This window comes from Adiantum capillus-veneris, chromosome 3 (assembly GCF_014529385.1).
Source record: "Adiantum capillus-veneris isolate H3 chromosome 3, ASM1452938v2, whole genome shotgun sequence".
NCBI lineage: Eukaryota > Viridiplantae > Streptophyta > Polypodiopsida > Polypodiales > Pteridaceae > Adiantum > Adiantum capillus-veneris.
Genome location: NC_140933.1, coordinates 137,118,874 through 137,134,480, shown reverse-complemented (window position 1 = coordinate 137,134,480; position 15,607 = coordinate 137,118,874). Strand labels below are relative to the sequence as shown.

Sequence of the window (15,607 nt, the reverse complement as noted above, 5' to 3'; positions counted from 1 at the left end):
GAGAAATTGGAGCTTAAGAGAAGGACAGTGTGGAGTTAATCGGCTTGGTTTGTGCAACAACGACCAAAAGCAACCAAAAGCTATGGATAACGGATCGTCAACTATCCATTTAGCGGCTTGTACATCGACACAGTTCTCAAGGAACCCGACAATTTGTTTGGCTCGAGTTTATGAAGTCAAAAGCAAATGGAGGGTTTGCTAGAGAACAACGGCAAAGGTCAAGGATGGCAGAACCAGTACTCAGTTAGCTGCCTCGGTACCCGGGAGGTACGACCACAATTGTTATGATTGTGATCCAATGCTTTGTTTGGCTCGGGAGTCGGAAGCCAAAGGCGAAAGCAGGAATTCACTCGAAGACAATCTCAAAGGCAAGCTGGACAGAGATTACGGTAATAAAGATTTGGTAGAGGAAATCGACATGGCACACGTGGCGGTGGCCACTGTGGCCTCGACGTCAGATTTCTAGTCAAATGACAGGTGTCACCACTAGCTTTAGCCAGAGAGAGGCTTGTGAGTGGCAGAGAGGGGCAACCACATGCTCCCTATAATTAATTTGAACCCTTGTGTTGGAGTTCAAGTTATTAGTGTTTGGACCCGTAGGTCGGAGTTCAATGCACATGCATTTGGCAAGGAACCAATCAGACATCTAAAACACTATGGATGAGTGCACCAATCACATGAGCAAACCTCCCACTTGAAAACGCCTAGTAACATTGATTGAAAGATTAATGAAAGTTGACTAGTATTGCATTGGTAACCCTGGGGGGTATTGCTCCAAGAATATGTAATGTGTTCCAAGAGTTCATTATCTTGGAGTTTTATATTTTGGACGTGATGTGTTCATAGTTCACGAATGGGGATTATTGGACGTAGTGTGGTCTACAGCTCAAAGTTTCTACAAAGGCAACCGATGCTCAAGATGGCATTACTTTTAGGTACAAAGTCGAGGAGAGTAACATCGAGGTGTATCCAGTATCCCGGCCGGTGCTGGGGTGTCCATGGAAGCTTCTTCATCGACTTGGTCTCACGATTGATGTATACTATGAGCCGCAAAGAGGGTGTTAAAGTGTAGGCATCTCAAGTGAACTGCCCAATGTGATCCCATTATTTAGTTTGGCTTTTAGGTATTTATTTTACTTATTTGTCAAAGTCTTGGGTAGGGCAATTTACTAGGCTTACTATATAAGCAACCCCTTGCCTCCATTGTATACACATTTAGTTATTCATTGCCAAGGTTGATTGGTTCAGGAGTCTCTCTCTCTCTCTCTCTCTCTCTCTCTCTCTCTCTCTCTCTCTCTCTCTCTCTCTCTCTCTCGCTCTCGTGCTCACTCCCCTTGGTCTCTACGCTTCCGCATCGTCGACTTTGACACATCTGACATGGCATGCATGTAGGTCTAGGTTAGAGGAACGTGGCGGTCGAATTCGTTTGTCAAACGGGTCACAGAATAGTGAGTTATCGCGAGAAAACTCCCATGTGCGCACATTTGCACATTTTCTCGACCTCGCACAAATTTCCTGACTTGATCTACAAAGTCTGTATAAATGAGCCCTCAGCCTAGCGTTTTGCTCATAAGTTGGAGCGCTATCAGAGATCAGCCCAGCGTTTTACATCTGCATGCCCTGGCGTTTTTGGCTCCATATCACAGATCAGCCCAAGCGTTTTCTACAGCAGCAAGTCAGCCCAGCAGTTTCAGCTTTTGGTGCATCTTTCTCACCGGAGATTGTTTGGATATGCGGATGCTATCTCCCCTGCTGAAGCCTGGACCTTCGGCAACCCATTGAGTCTCTTCTCGGCCTTTCGCTCGCCGCATCGAGTGCTCCCATTGGTGTCCATCATTGGCTCCATCATCATCTGCGTTTTCAGCCCTGCTTTATGCGACAAATTGGCTTCCTTTTTGCAGCTTGCCTTTACCTCTTCATTCCTCTCACATTGGGAGAACAAATCAGCCCCAGATCTACCCCTTGGTGGCCAACAGCAACCCTCCATCGAGACGGATCCAAAGGTGCATCGAATCAGCTTGAAGGTGCTACATCTTGAAGAGTTACCGTGGCGACATTCCCATTGGAGTTAGTAGAGTATGCATTGAGGTATTGCATGTGTGTACGTTCCATTTACGCAAGCTAATACCCTTGAGAGTGTTGGTTGGGACCCCATCGGGTGTCATTCTGTGTGTGTGTGTGTGTGTGTGGGGAAGATCTTTGAGGTTTTTTGGGTTAGTTTCCACGACGTTAAAAATTCTCTACTTCTTCTTCTCTCTCTCTCTCTGTACACATCTCTATCTCTCTCTCATTCTCTCTCTACAAGGAATATAAGGAACCATCTCTCGTGCTAAGCAGTACACATTAACGCAAGGAAAGAAGTAAAGATATGTGGAAGTGTGAAGTCTAGATGGAAGCGTGAAGTCTAGATCTTGTCACCATTTGAATTTCTGTTGACGCTCCCATCAATGGAGGAGGGTTTAGCTGGGGATCAGATCTATGTTGGCAAGACATGGGAGACGCTTTGTGCAGACTCTCACCATGAAGGACATCGACATGATTATGTAGCAACTGATGCGAGCCATCTTTGGATTCTGATATACATATCCACCATTTTGTATCTGCTATCTGAGATACACACCCACTTTGTATATGTACCTCTCAGGCTCTAGGAAGTAGGAGCCACCACCTGAGCTTGGTTCTGAGAAAGAAATATGACAAGAGTGCTATCCATCTGCAAGTCTTTGTGAGTTCCCGAGGAAGATGAAGGTAGGTAAATCAAGTGTGTAAAAGCCGGAATGAGTGCAACAGCAGCCACCTTAATGGACTTCGAATCCGAATTTGACTTCTTCTGAATATGTCCCTATTTTCCACATTATGATATATTTGTGTCCTTGTATCCCTCATGAGTACGAGGAGTATCATCCTCATGTGCCTTTTGCTTGTACTTTCCTTTCTTGGACGATTGTCCAACAAGGGCCTTTGAGCTCTCTTTGAATCTGGACCTCTGTAACTCGTCCTCTTGACGACGAGGTACTGATGGTGGTCTATGCCGACGACGATGGTGTCAACGACGAGGTTCTTGATGGGTCTATGACGACGACGACGACGACGGGGTTCTTGATGGGTCTATGTCCACGACAATGACGACGATGATGACGAGGTTCTGTGGATCCTTATGCCGAGCCAAGGCACAAGGGGTACTAGGTGCTGGGGTACTATGTCGATGATGATGACGCCGACGACGCCAACACTAAGGCTGAATGCTGGATTTTGCTAGCGATGTTGATGGTTAGGAACTGCAACGAATGACGAGGCTAGGCTGAAATGTGCAAGCGCTCCAAGCTGAAAATGTTGGCTGTTCTGGCTGAAAAACGCTGATCATGAAGGGCTGAAAAATGCTGGTCTTGAGGGGCTGGTCATGCTGAGAAAACGCTGAGCTGCTGCTGGTTACTGCGGCATGGCTTGGTGCGGTCTTCTGCCTTCTCTAAGCGCCCATAGGGCTCCGTATATAGGTGGATTAGGCTGGGTCGAGCAGGGACAAGGGCAGCCCCCACGACCATGCTAATAAAATGCTGAAAATGACTTATTACAATACCAGGCTAAGAGGTGGTTCACACGATACAAACACCTATATGCTGAAATGACGCGACTGTGCAAGAGAGGGTATGCAACTATGACCGGCCTGGGCAAGCATGTCCTGCTACAAGCTCTCAAAAGTGCCAGGCTCAGTCCTAAGCTAATGACTCATGCTAGACTGTAGTAGAAGCATGTCCACGTAGTGCAAGTGAAGTGCGCACGTGACAATGCTTAATAAGATTACTGCTGCTGCCAGGCTCACAAGTTATAGAATGATCAGGCTAGCTGATTTCAGAAGCCTCTGATAATGACCAGCAGTTGCCGTCCCCCTTGCTGTTAGTGGGAGGGAACCAGAGAGCTGGGTCGTTTTCTCCTTGGTGATTAGGGCATTTTGTTTGTTGATCTGTGTGTGTGCGCAAGATTGAGTGCTCACAAGGAGAGGAATGACTGCATGGTGTTAAGTGGATAGACGAGATTGATGATTGATGATTGACGTAAGCAGGGTTGTGTGTTAGCAATCAATGTGAAGGTCTTTCTTTATTGATTCCAGTGTCCATCTCTTTGAACAGGTTGCACCAGTTGCAGGCATGGCGCTTTTTCATGTACATGGGGAGAACTGCATGTTGCATGAGGCGCGGGTAGTGTCCAAGGGCATCAAATATGTACTCCGTTCGGATGTTATATTTGGCTGATAAAACATGAGGGGTAAAGGGTGGTCAGCTTCAAGGCACATAAAATAATACAGGCTGAGGCTATCAAAGCCCTCTACCACAGATGTTATTCAGATAAAAATTAGAACCTCCTTACGACACCAAAGATGTTATCCAGGTGACAGATTCAAGATGCTTCTGATAAAATCAGTTTTTGAAGAGGGGCACTTGACCAGTGAAATTACTTTAGATGTATCATCAGATTTGATTTTTTTTTCGATGGCTGCATGCAATCCACATCAATCAGCTAAGGAGTTTCTGTCGATTACTATCTCAATTGGTGTCTGTTGCACATGACCTGCATAAATATGTACAATTGTATGATGACTCCGGGCTCAGAACCTTGAGGGTTTTTGTACTAAGGTGGCTGCAATCAAGAAACAGCTCTTACTACTTTTCTCTTACATTGTTTTTTGCTTCAAATGACAAGGGTGAATGGAATTAGACTTACCTACACACAGGAATTTTTTTTCTGGGCTTTGCATTCAGCTCAGCTTTGCTTTGAATGCCATGTATATTTGTCATGCTCTATTCCCTCTCCACCATATCTTGTGAGGACAGTTTTCATGTGTTTGCGTGCATGTGTGGAAACCCACATGTTTTTAAATTAAAGAGTACGTAGTAGAGTGAAAAAAGATCCACTCTGCTAATTTTATAGATAACATGTACACAAGCCACCCTTAGATAACTTGCCAATCCTCAATGGAGTATTGATAATGTAGAGAGTGAGCATGTGGGACACTATTTGTACTAAGCAACCACTCTAGTGTGTGTGTGAGTGTGCGCATCGCTTGTCTAGAGAGAGAGAGAGAGAGAGACAGAGAGAGAGAGAGAGAGAGAGCCTTACATACAAAGATAAATAGCTTACAATAATTGATGTGTTTTGTCTCTCGTGCATTTTTTATTGAGAGAGTACATTAGTTTGACTACAATACAAGTGTTGAGTTTTAGTCACTTTTGTGGATGTTCTACACTAGTGACTACATGTGAGCACAAGTCACAAGACATGTCACACTGAGGATCGTGAGACGAGAGTGTGGGAGGAGTGTCACTATTCTTCCCAGATACACAATCACAAAAAGATGCAATCTCCTTGTGTTTAGCTAGCTCAAGGACTTATAGTAATATTTAAGCTTCTATTGAACTGAGATTATGAAGCTACATAGGAAGAAACTATTTGATATAGAAACATAAGTTTTCCTCCCTAGTAGTTAACAAAACCTCCTGGGTTAGTTTGGGGATATACATAAAGCAATTGTGTTAATCGAATTGAACATATAAAACAGCCTCTTGGTTTTGGTATATGCTCGACTCGACAACTCGTTATGTATCTGTGTATCCACTATAGAACTATGCTTGTTTTAGTTTTTTGTTTTCACACCTCTTTTTTTATAATTTTGAGGACAAGGGTCTTTGGGAGGGCTTGGCAAGCCACATGGCATGGCAAGGAGACTTATTATGGAAAGGGCTATATAAGTGTAGTAGGTTGGATGGAGAGCAATATGGCATAAACCATGTCCTTACATTGGTATCAGAGCTATGGTAGAGGAAGGAGGAAAATCTCTCTCTATATTCTGTAACTTTTCTCAGGATGTTAAGTTGGGTGTTTTCTACTTTTGTAGTATATGTGTATAGAAGTCAATCCCCCCCCCCCCCCCCCCCCCCCCCCTCCCCGCAACCCAACACACGTGAGGCTACCCCCGACTATTGGAATCATTGTGGTCTTGCGGTCTTCAACTTTGTAGTGCAAGGTTTCTCACATTCTATAACAATTTCAAATTATTTTGCGCAAACTAATAGGTGGTTAAAAAACAGAGTTTTGACCTTTCACAATTTTGGCAAGTTGCCATAGTTGCATGCAAGTGCATCCGATTTTGCCATTGTGCATACAAGTGCATGCTAGCAAGTGATGGTATTATCTCGTGTCATGAAGAACTTCGTGCTGCACGCAGCTCCATGTTTACCAAACGGTTTTGATATGCATATCAATGTCGAGCTATTTCAAGCGTAGTTTGGATGCAAGCTATGGTATGTAACACAAGTGTCTTGCATACAAGGCATGCATGCATGTTGGCCAAGGAAGACAAGCATGCGATACCACTTTTATATCAGCATGAAAGGCATGCATTAAATCTTTGGCTACAAGCCAAGTACTTCTCTTTTGTTTCTATGACATGGTTGATACAACATCTATTAGGTATTTTGATGTTTTGAATTATTCTTGTAAAATATTTTTGCTTTCACTCAAAATTTGTTTGGATTTCTATTAAAGACATAATTTCATATTATTATGAGATTGGCAAGGCTGACGTTTTTAAGATTGTAACCTTTTGTCATGGCCAGTCCATGATCCTATATATGCATGCAAAGCGCATTCTAATTGTTAGAGGTTGCTTAATTGCTTCGTAGCTTCACCAGGCTTCTCCAAGGAATCGGTTTATATGCAAGGCATTGATTTTTTCCAACAAACTTTTTGACTAATCAACAAATTTGCAAGACAATAAGCAGATAGATTCTACCAGTATTCAACACACAGAAGGGTACCAAACAAAGCAGGTTTACACAAATTGAATAGGAATAAGAGGTGTTCAATTCATGAAAAATCTACAGGTAAGGGTTTTTAAGTAGGCTTTGAATGCACATGATACGAAGGGTTTACATATAGTGCCCCCCCCAAAAAACAAGTACTACCTTTTATGTACCAACCTGTTCAAGTTCATGATTGACCATACAATCCCTATGGTCCTTACTAAGTGCATGTTCTCTTGTTGATGGCAAAGTGTCTCTTTAGCTATTGGAAAGTAAGGACAGACGGTCAAGATTCTATATGGTTGTCCACAAAGGTGTGTATGTTTTACAGGTCACGATAGCATAGGTGTCTTATTAAGATATGTACAAAGGTGCATAGGTGTACATGTGTATTTAAGTGCTTAAACATACCTATTCTCACACACCTCCTTTGTCAACCAAGATTTTGAAGTTTCCTACGAAACTATCACTTCTAAGAGCAGTCTCTGAGCATTACAATGCTCTTAAATGTGGAGCATACTTGTATTTCATGGGAAGATTGACCATGGAGGAGGTAGTCCTAGATAAGCCAATCGAAAGTAAAACACACAAGGATAGATACAAGGTTTGAGTCATCAAGAGAATCTTGAAGCGCAAGCCCAAGAGCAAGAAAGGAACAAAGATGCTTGGGTAGAAAATAAAGGGAAAGCTAGTCAAGACAAAACAAAAGAGCATACAAGCAAGGAGGGTACAATTAAGTTCAACCTAAAAAGGGATGCAAGACAAAAAAAAGGGATCATTTCAAGTGCTCCAAAAAAGTGTCAACATTGATGTTGAGGATGGAAGGCCTTACCAAGGGGGGAGAGTTCTTTAGAGAGTAAAGTGTCCTCTCTGTGGTTTTGCCTATCCAAGTAGAAGGAAACTCGTGTAGTGCCACCATCATCAATGTTCCTAGAGCATTGAGTAGACCATTTCTTCATTTTGGTCAAGCATATCAATAATTTGAAAGAGGAGCTTATTTAGTTGTATGGATTGCTTTATAATGTGGTATGGGACACATTTGTCGAGTATCTATGTAGCTGAATATGATTTTTTGTTGGATTATTATTGTCCTTTTTTGGTCAAGTAGATCGATATCTTTGAGAGTTGACTTCACTTTGTTGTGGAGATTGCTTTACAGTGTGGTATGGGACACATCTATTGAGTGTCTTTATAGTTGAACATGAGCTTAAGTTTTAGCTATCCTTGAGAACAACGCATCTTTTGAAGGGGTGGAGAAAATAGTAACAGATTGGACCGACAAATCACAACAAGTTTCAGAATTGGATTTGAACACTTTTTGTGCAAGTTATGATCACTTCAAGCAATCACTTTGCCTAGACCCGTCCATGGTCTATGACTCTCCATAGACGGAGTACTTGTTAGTCTATGATTCTCCATTTCATAGAGAGCCATAGACTAACAAGTACTCCAGTATCAAGACCGTTACGATCAATGAAAAAATTCTTCATAGAGACGAATTTATGATCTTTGATAGGATTGTTAGATTGACTACCACTTTGTTAATGTCCTTAGTTGTAGCTATATATAGTTTGTAGATATTGCAAGGGACAAGGTGAGTCCAAGTTTGGACAAGAAATCAAGCTAGCAAGTGGTAAGTTAACAAGAAACCAAACTAGAGAATGGTAAGTTGACCATAACTAATTCTTTCTCAGTTTGCCATGTCTTTTCTACATTAGAAATTTTTCTTCTCTAACACTTCCTAACATTGATCATTGAGGACAATGATTTTGTTGGAGGGGGAGAGAATGTTAAATGGTGAGTTTGCCAAGGTGGCTGAGTTAATTGAAGGATCGATTAGGCTACCTATAGGCAAGAATAAGCATGAGCTGGCAAGGGACACAGAGTTTGAGGCCGGATGTTCGAAGGTTTATCACCAAGGGCGGGTACTTGTGAAAAGGACCCTAAGACAAGGGTGATAAAAAGGATGGGTGGAGAGTTTCACAACATGCCATCGATTGTTTTTTTTCCTTTGGAATGGGGGCCTTTTGGATGAACATGGAAGAGAGGAGACAAAGACGAGAGCAAGAGGGGCAGGGAGAGCCAAGCAGTAGGAGAGCAAGTGGAGCTTGGCTCTCACATTGAGAATGAGGTAAGCAAGCATTCACAAGCTTATTTTTTGATTGGCATTTACTTTGCTAAATACACATTTTTATGTTTTGGATACTTCTTCTAGGAATTTGTGTTGCCTCTATCAATGAAAACGACTCATTTATGATTCAGTATCCTCATCCTTATATATATGCAACATATGACATCTCCTCCTTATGGATTAGCGTGGCTATGAATCATAGAAACCAATTTAGGTGGCATTTATTTTGCCAGATTTTCAATCGAGCATTTATTGCTGTGCTCTATGTTATATGTATGGCATGCATTCCAATAAATGATGGATGCAACCACATACTGAATGTTCAGATGTTAAGACATACATGATGATTTACGATGAGGACAAGGAAACTGGAGTAATACAATGATTCTATCTCATGACAACAATTTCCAAGTTGCTAAGATGGCAAAACTTGTGGACAAGGATCTTTTGGTGCTACTATAGACTGATAGTGCTTATGTACCATGCATGTTCCTTTAGCTACACTTATGATAGATTTTATTTTAGGTTATCAACTGCTCAAACTTGCAAGTAAAAGCTTGAGATAAGCTTAAATTGTGGGACAAGGAGTGTTGTGTATCATATCACTAGGATAAACAGACGACTTCTTGATGGGGGTGTTATAACATAGGATGTGCATTTATATGACAAAGTCAAGCATAGCTATGAAGGTAGTAACCAATGGAAGGCATAACAATTAATTTATGTCATGTAGCTACAACAATTATCACTTTTATGGTTATGCTATAATGCATGTTTTTTTGAATCATGAAAGTAAAATTAAACTATGAAGATCACATGACTACAAGGGTAGATATCTTTTCTATGGCAGTTGGCATTAGTCACAAAGACGAATAACATGGTTTAGGATCTCAGGGGGTTCACCCATAAATATGTTAATATAGCACGTGAGTGCAACATAATGCGTTTTTAAACCATATACTTCACCCTTATTTAACAAAAAGAAGAGTACCAAATAAAGGTAGTTGACATAGATTGAATTAAAAAAATGGTGTAATTTATTCATAGAAAATCTAAAATAAAAGGTTTTTAAATAGTTCTTGAATGCACGCGCTAGTGGGTGTTTATGCATAGTGACCCCTCCCGAGTCTAGGAGCTCATGGAGTTTACATAAACATGTTGAAGAACACCTTGTGACTAGGGTCCCTCTTACTCTTAAGGATCTAGGAGGGCCTCTTTATTTTCCATGAGATTATGGAGGTGATTAACATTTTGACAAATAGATGCATGCCATGTATGCAAAAATGGTGGGTTGTGTAAGAGAGGTGTAAGAGTGGGTCACATGATGCACTTTTCTTCCCAACACAGGGGGTGTGTAAGACTTAGTTCAAGGCGGATAATGATTAATCGCATTCATGATTTAAACATTAAGTTAATGTGCTATTAAAAAATGACGTAAGAAATCAAGGTGCAAAATAATACAAAATAGGTAGATTGATTGATAAGAGCGTAATTTTTACAATGCAACGTGTGCTTATAAAGCACTATGAGAGTGTAGCCTTAAGCCACATGTTGAGCCACATGTTCTAGTATATGGCATAGGAGGTGGCACTCTTGGATGAGAGGTAGTGGCATGTAGGTGGCACATAGATAGTCATGCAAAGTGTAGGGTTTCTTCCCACTAGAGTGTGTGAGAGTAGCACCACAAGGGGTTGTTCACATAGGCATAGGATGGAAGTAGGTATTAACTCTAACAATCGCTCCCTTAAAGCTGATTTCATCCTAGGATTGCCTAAGATACATCATGCCTGGATTTCAATGGATTCAACATGTCATACTTCGTACAAGGCTTACTTAGGTAGATGCATGGGTTCACATTTGGATGCATAAACATGGTTCTCAATTTGGATACATCATGTGTTGCTCACATTCGGATACATCATGCAAGGGTAAAGGGTAATTAAAGTAGGTAGGGATTTATCGTACATGCTTAGCATAATGTGATCCTCGTTCGTCGTGTCATTCTTCATAGGTCCGCAATCTCTATGGAAAATGGAGTAAAATACACATATATTTCAAGTGTTGTGAGTGGTGTGTGCATAATCTAATGCCTCACGAGGAAGGTCTTACCATGCATCATGGGAGTCTCTAGTCCTCTTGCATATGTTGAATATTCATAAAATTATTGTCAAAGATACATATGTAAACATACATTTCAATGTGAGCTTGATGCACATGTGCTTCATACATTGTGGATTGAGCATACATATGTGCCAATTGCAAGTGAGTATAGCTCCCCCTGTAACTTTGATCCTCTGTCACATTGATTGTGAAGCACCTCTTCACAAAGTGAAGTCACTCTTCATAATGAGCAAAGTTGGTGATAAAAAATTGTCTACTTTGACTTGTGACTACTCACGAGAATGCCTTCCAAAATTTAATCCTTGAATCCTTAATTGAGTGCCCTCGGCTGTGATTTTGGCTTGCTCTTTGGTCCTGGTCCTGAGGAGGCCGTGTGAGTGGGAGCAAGACTACGAGGGAAGAAACCCCTTTTGGTCGGTTCGTTGTGGTTGAGAACACCTTAAAGTTCAAAGTTTTTAGCCCTTGGTGCCAAGGGGGGACGATCCACTCAAATACTAAAAAAATGAAGTTCGTAGGAACACAAGGCTAGCTCGGAGGAGCCATCGACTAGAGGTTGAACGCGGGGCTGCAAAGGTGACAACCTTTTGATGATCAATGAGCACAAGTTGTTGAAGTCGGGGATTTGCGGGCCAGTAGAGAGGATAGGGAAGTCGTAGCTGCATTCAGGACAGAGCTCGAGGGCTGCAAAAACAGGTGCTAAGTGTAATAAGCGGCAGTAGATGGCATTGACAATTGCAACTGAGTCCACGATCCTTGATTGGGTAGTGCAGAGGATTGATAGCGTTGTAGATATTGCCAACATTAGAAGTCAAGCTTGACTAAAATGCCGAATCAATTGTTGAAGTGGTTGAGAGTCTTTGACGACAGCTCAATGTACTCGAGACTCGACACGCTTGTGGGTTTTGTTGAGGATTGGGTGCAGCATGCTAGATGAGCTCAACACGAGGCGGTTGTGGGACTTGTAGCACCAAAACGAACCGATGGTGCATGGAAAAATGTGCGAGCTAGTACGTAGCGCAACAAGCGTTATGCAGAGCTTGCTACGGGTATGGGATGTTGATGTCAGCAAAATGTTGACAGGGTGAGAGTAGCTGTAAGCTGGAAGGTGAGGGCATACACTTGTGTGCTACAGGCAACTAGGAGGGCTGCACGTCCTACAAATGTGAGTGCACATGACGGGGCAAATGTGGACTCGATAGGCTGAATTTATTCAAGTTTCTTTTTTCCTCCTTTTGTTTCTCAAAAGAAAAATATGGATTCTTCACGTGTCCTCCACCTAGAAAGTTGTTTAAAATATCCTCCCCTTGGCTTTTTGATGAGAGCTCTACCTTCGAACGTGTCTCCTAGTTGGTTTACATGTAAATTATGCAATGCAAAGACTTAATACATATATTGTGCAGAAAACATTGAATCGAAGTGCCAAAAAGAAGATGATACCCAATAGTGCATAAGGAAGATATGATAATGCTAATAATGAGCCTCACAATCGCTCTAATACCACTTGTAAGACTCATGTGAAGGCGGATAATGATTAGTATCATTTATGATTTAAACAGTAAGTTAACATGTTAATTAAATATGATGTAAGCAATCAAAGTGAAAAATAATACAATACGATGTGTGCTTATATAGCACTATGAGAGTGTAGCCTTAAGCCACATGTTGAACCACATGTCCTAGTACATGACATAGGAGGAGGTAGTGGTATATAGGTGGCACATATATAGTCATGCAAAGTGTAGGGTTGCTTCCCACTAGAGTGTGTGAGATAGTACCATAAGAGGTTGTTCACATAGGCATAGGATGGAAGTAGCTCTAAACCCTAACAAAGTGAAAAACTTTATGATTTTCGGCCTTCCATAACTCCATATGATCTTCAATTTGAGCGGAGTTTATAGATTTGTAACCTACACACCGAGCTATTTCCATAGATATGCTACATGATATGGTTTTGCCTGCTAGATTTTAAATTTTATTTTGGGAGGGAAATTTAAATTTAAATAAACTAGCCATTTTGCCTATTTGAATCCAAAAGCTATCCTTTGATTGCTTTCTTAATACTAGAGGTTTGACTCTCTTAAACTACCAAATAAAGAGGCCCTCCTAGACCCCATATTCTTCCTAATATGATATCTCCACACATGCTACTCCTTTTTGTCCCAAGAGACCAACATGGATATTTGATGTATCACATCAATATATGAGATATATTCTATATGTGGAGAGTATGAGTCCTTATGGACTATGACATTTGCACCATATTTTCATATGTGTCATGATGGACCCTAGGTGCTAATCTATGAGGATAATTACAACACTTTTCACTTAAAAAATTACGTCAGTTGTCTATTTGGATAAGATTATGGCTTAAAATAGTTTTTTTTTTCAATCAACATGGCTATTTGTGGGAGATTGTGCTTTTATGATGATTAAAAGGTTTTTTGGTCAAGTGAAAGACATACCTAGACCTGAGGAGGGATCCACTTAGGCGACCATTAGTTCTCACTTTTGTTTCAAGGATGAAAATTATTTTCCAAGGGGGTAGCAGTGTGAGAACAAGGGTCTTGGGCCTGAAATAGTAGGCGATCTACAAAGAGGACATACAAAACTTTCAATGTGTTTGGTAGATTAATGGAGAAATATTATGTCCAAGTTTCCATGAGAGGAATTGGTATTTATTGTAGTTAATTGATATCTGTGGCCGATTGGCATAAATTTTTTTGATCACATGTTCTCGAAGCAATGTGAGGTGGGCATGAACCATTATGAAACATAAGCGTTAGTGCTAAAGGAGACCCATGGACCACGTTTCAATTGTGTTTATAACAAGGTGAAGTCTTCACATGGGCCTTCAAAAGGCAAAAAAGTGACTATTGAGGGATCATGAGAGTTAAAATTCATTTTAAAAAGGCTAAAACTCATAATGAACTCCAGGGGAGGGGGAGAGGGGGAGAGAGTAGTGTTTAAAAGAAACGTTTTACTTAGCCCTTAATGTAAAGGGTAGATTTACAAAATTAAGCTATTTATTGCTATGTATGATTAAAAGTGCACAAAATTCAGCGATAACAATTAAGGTACAAAATATGAAATAGATAATTATCATTTTTAATGGAAAATTTACTTACAAAGCTTATAAACTCATATCTTAAAATATTTTCAGCTATTAATTTGTTTGCATATGCATTCTTAGAGAACCTCATTAAAATGGTTCTTAAAGCATGCCTATGCGATTGGTTGTTTCGTGTCATAATAACTAATATCTAATTCTTCTAAATGGTTTTCTCATGTTAAACTGATCATTTAATATGGGAAAGTACCAGGGGAGAAAAAGCTAGAATATTGGTAAGGCTAGCTCTCTAGAAGACTATTAGATAGTCTCCCAAGAGGTTCAATGAGCATTCAACATCCTATTGGCCATAAGACCAAGAGGTCCAATGAGAGATTAATTGAATTATTTAAATACCTAAAGCTCTTACAAAAGGGGAAAGGGGGACACATGTCACAAGGCTAGCAATTATGCTTCTAATTTCCTATTGGCTAAGCTTGGCATGAGCCAATGAGGGGCCAACAAGAAGAAATAACAAGGGGGGTCGACCTAAAGAGAGAGGGGGTTGATTTTTGCAAGGCATTATCACACACACACACACACACTCACACACACTCACATATACACTCACACAAGCTCATGTGTGAAGTAAAGAAGACTATCTCCTTATCAAGCTTTAATGGAAAGCTCATCATCTACTCCAAGCTTGTGAGAAGGGAGGCCAGCTTTGTGATGCAAATCCAACCAAGAGCCAAGCTCCAATGCATGCTCATCTCCTCTACCATGCTAATTACTAAGCTATGCTAAGCTATTAAGAGTGATTATGTGAGGAGACATACTATTGTGAGTTTGAAAAATAAAACGTTCTACAAGCATGCCTCCTTACAATACATCTTGCTCTATCTCATCTGCCATGGAGGGAGACTAGAGCTTTAAAGAATCATGCATGTCACTATATAAAAGTACCCTTTCACAAAAAACCATCCAAACATATTGAAGATATTTTTTTCATAACTAGTTAATGTATTTGATGAGATGACTTTATATATATATATATATATATATATATATATATATATATATATATATATAGAGAGAGAGAGAGAGAGAGAGAGAGAGAGAGAGAGAGAGAGATCAAAAAATCTACTTTAAAAGGATGTTTGGTTTAACATTACAATATGAAAGTACCAACGTCCAACATTCGAACCATCCGACAAACCATATACTCACAATTGTGAGATTGTTTTTTTTTATATTTACAATATTAGAAAAAAATTTGACATTAACCCATTTTTGACATGTATAAAAGACATTCCCGTAACTTGCCTCACTCTTTTTGCATTGACTAAAAAGAGCTTTGTATTTTTTTGTTCTTCTTGGATACAAATAAAGTTTAAAACCCTTCACTAAATGTCTTAAATGCAAAAAGTGAAGGGTATAGAAAATGAAAAGCTTCTTGCGATTGGGAAGTCGTAAGATTTTTATTCTATATAAAGGGGTGGCCTTGCTTCT

General features: G+C 40.4%; 1 protein-coding gene across 1 annotated transcript in view; it reads left to right on the top strand.

Moving 5' to 3' along the window:
• The window catches only part of LOC147461790 (2-oxoglutarate (2OG) and Fe(II)-dependent oxygenase superfamily protein), a 37,645-nt gene extending 32,923 nt beyond the window's left edge, over positions 1-4,722 (top strand). Inside the window, exon 4 of the mRNA XM_086509243.1 lies at positions 4,128-4,722. Within this exon, the coding sequence (XP_086365369.1) occupies positions 4,128-4,250 (123 nt within the window). The 3' untranslated portion in view covers positions 4,251-4,722. The remainder of the gene's footprint in view (positions 1-4,127) is intronic.
• Positions 4,723-15,607: the final 10,885 nt, after the last annotated feature.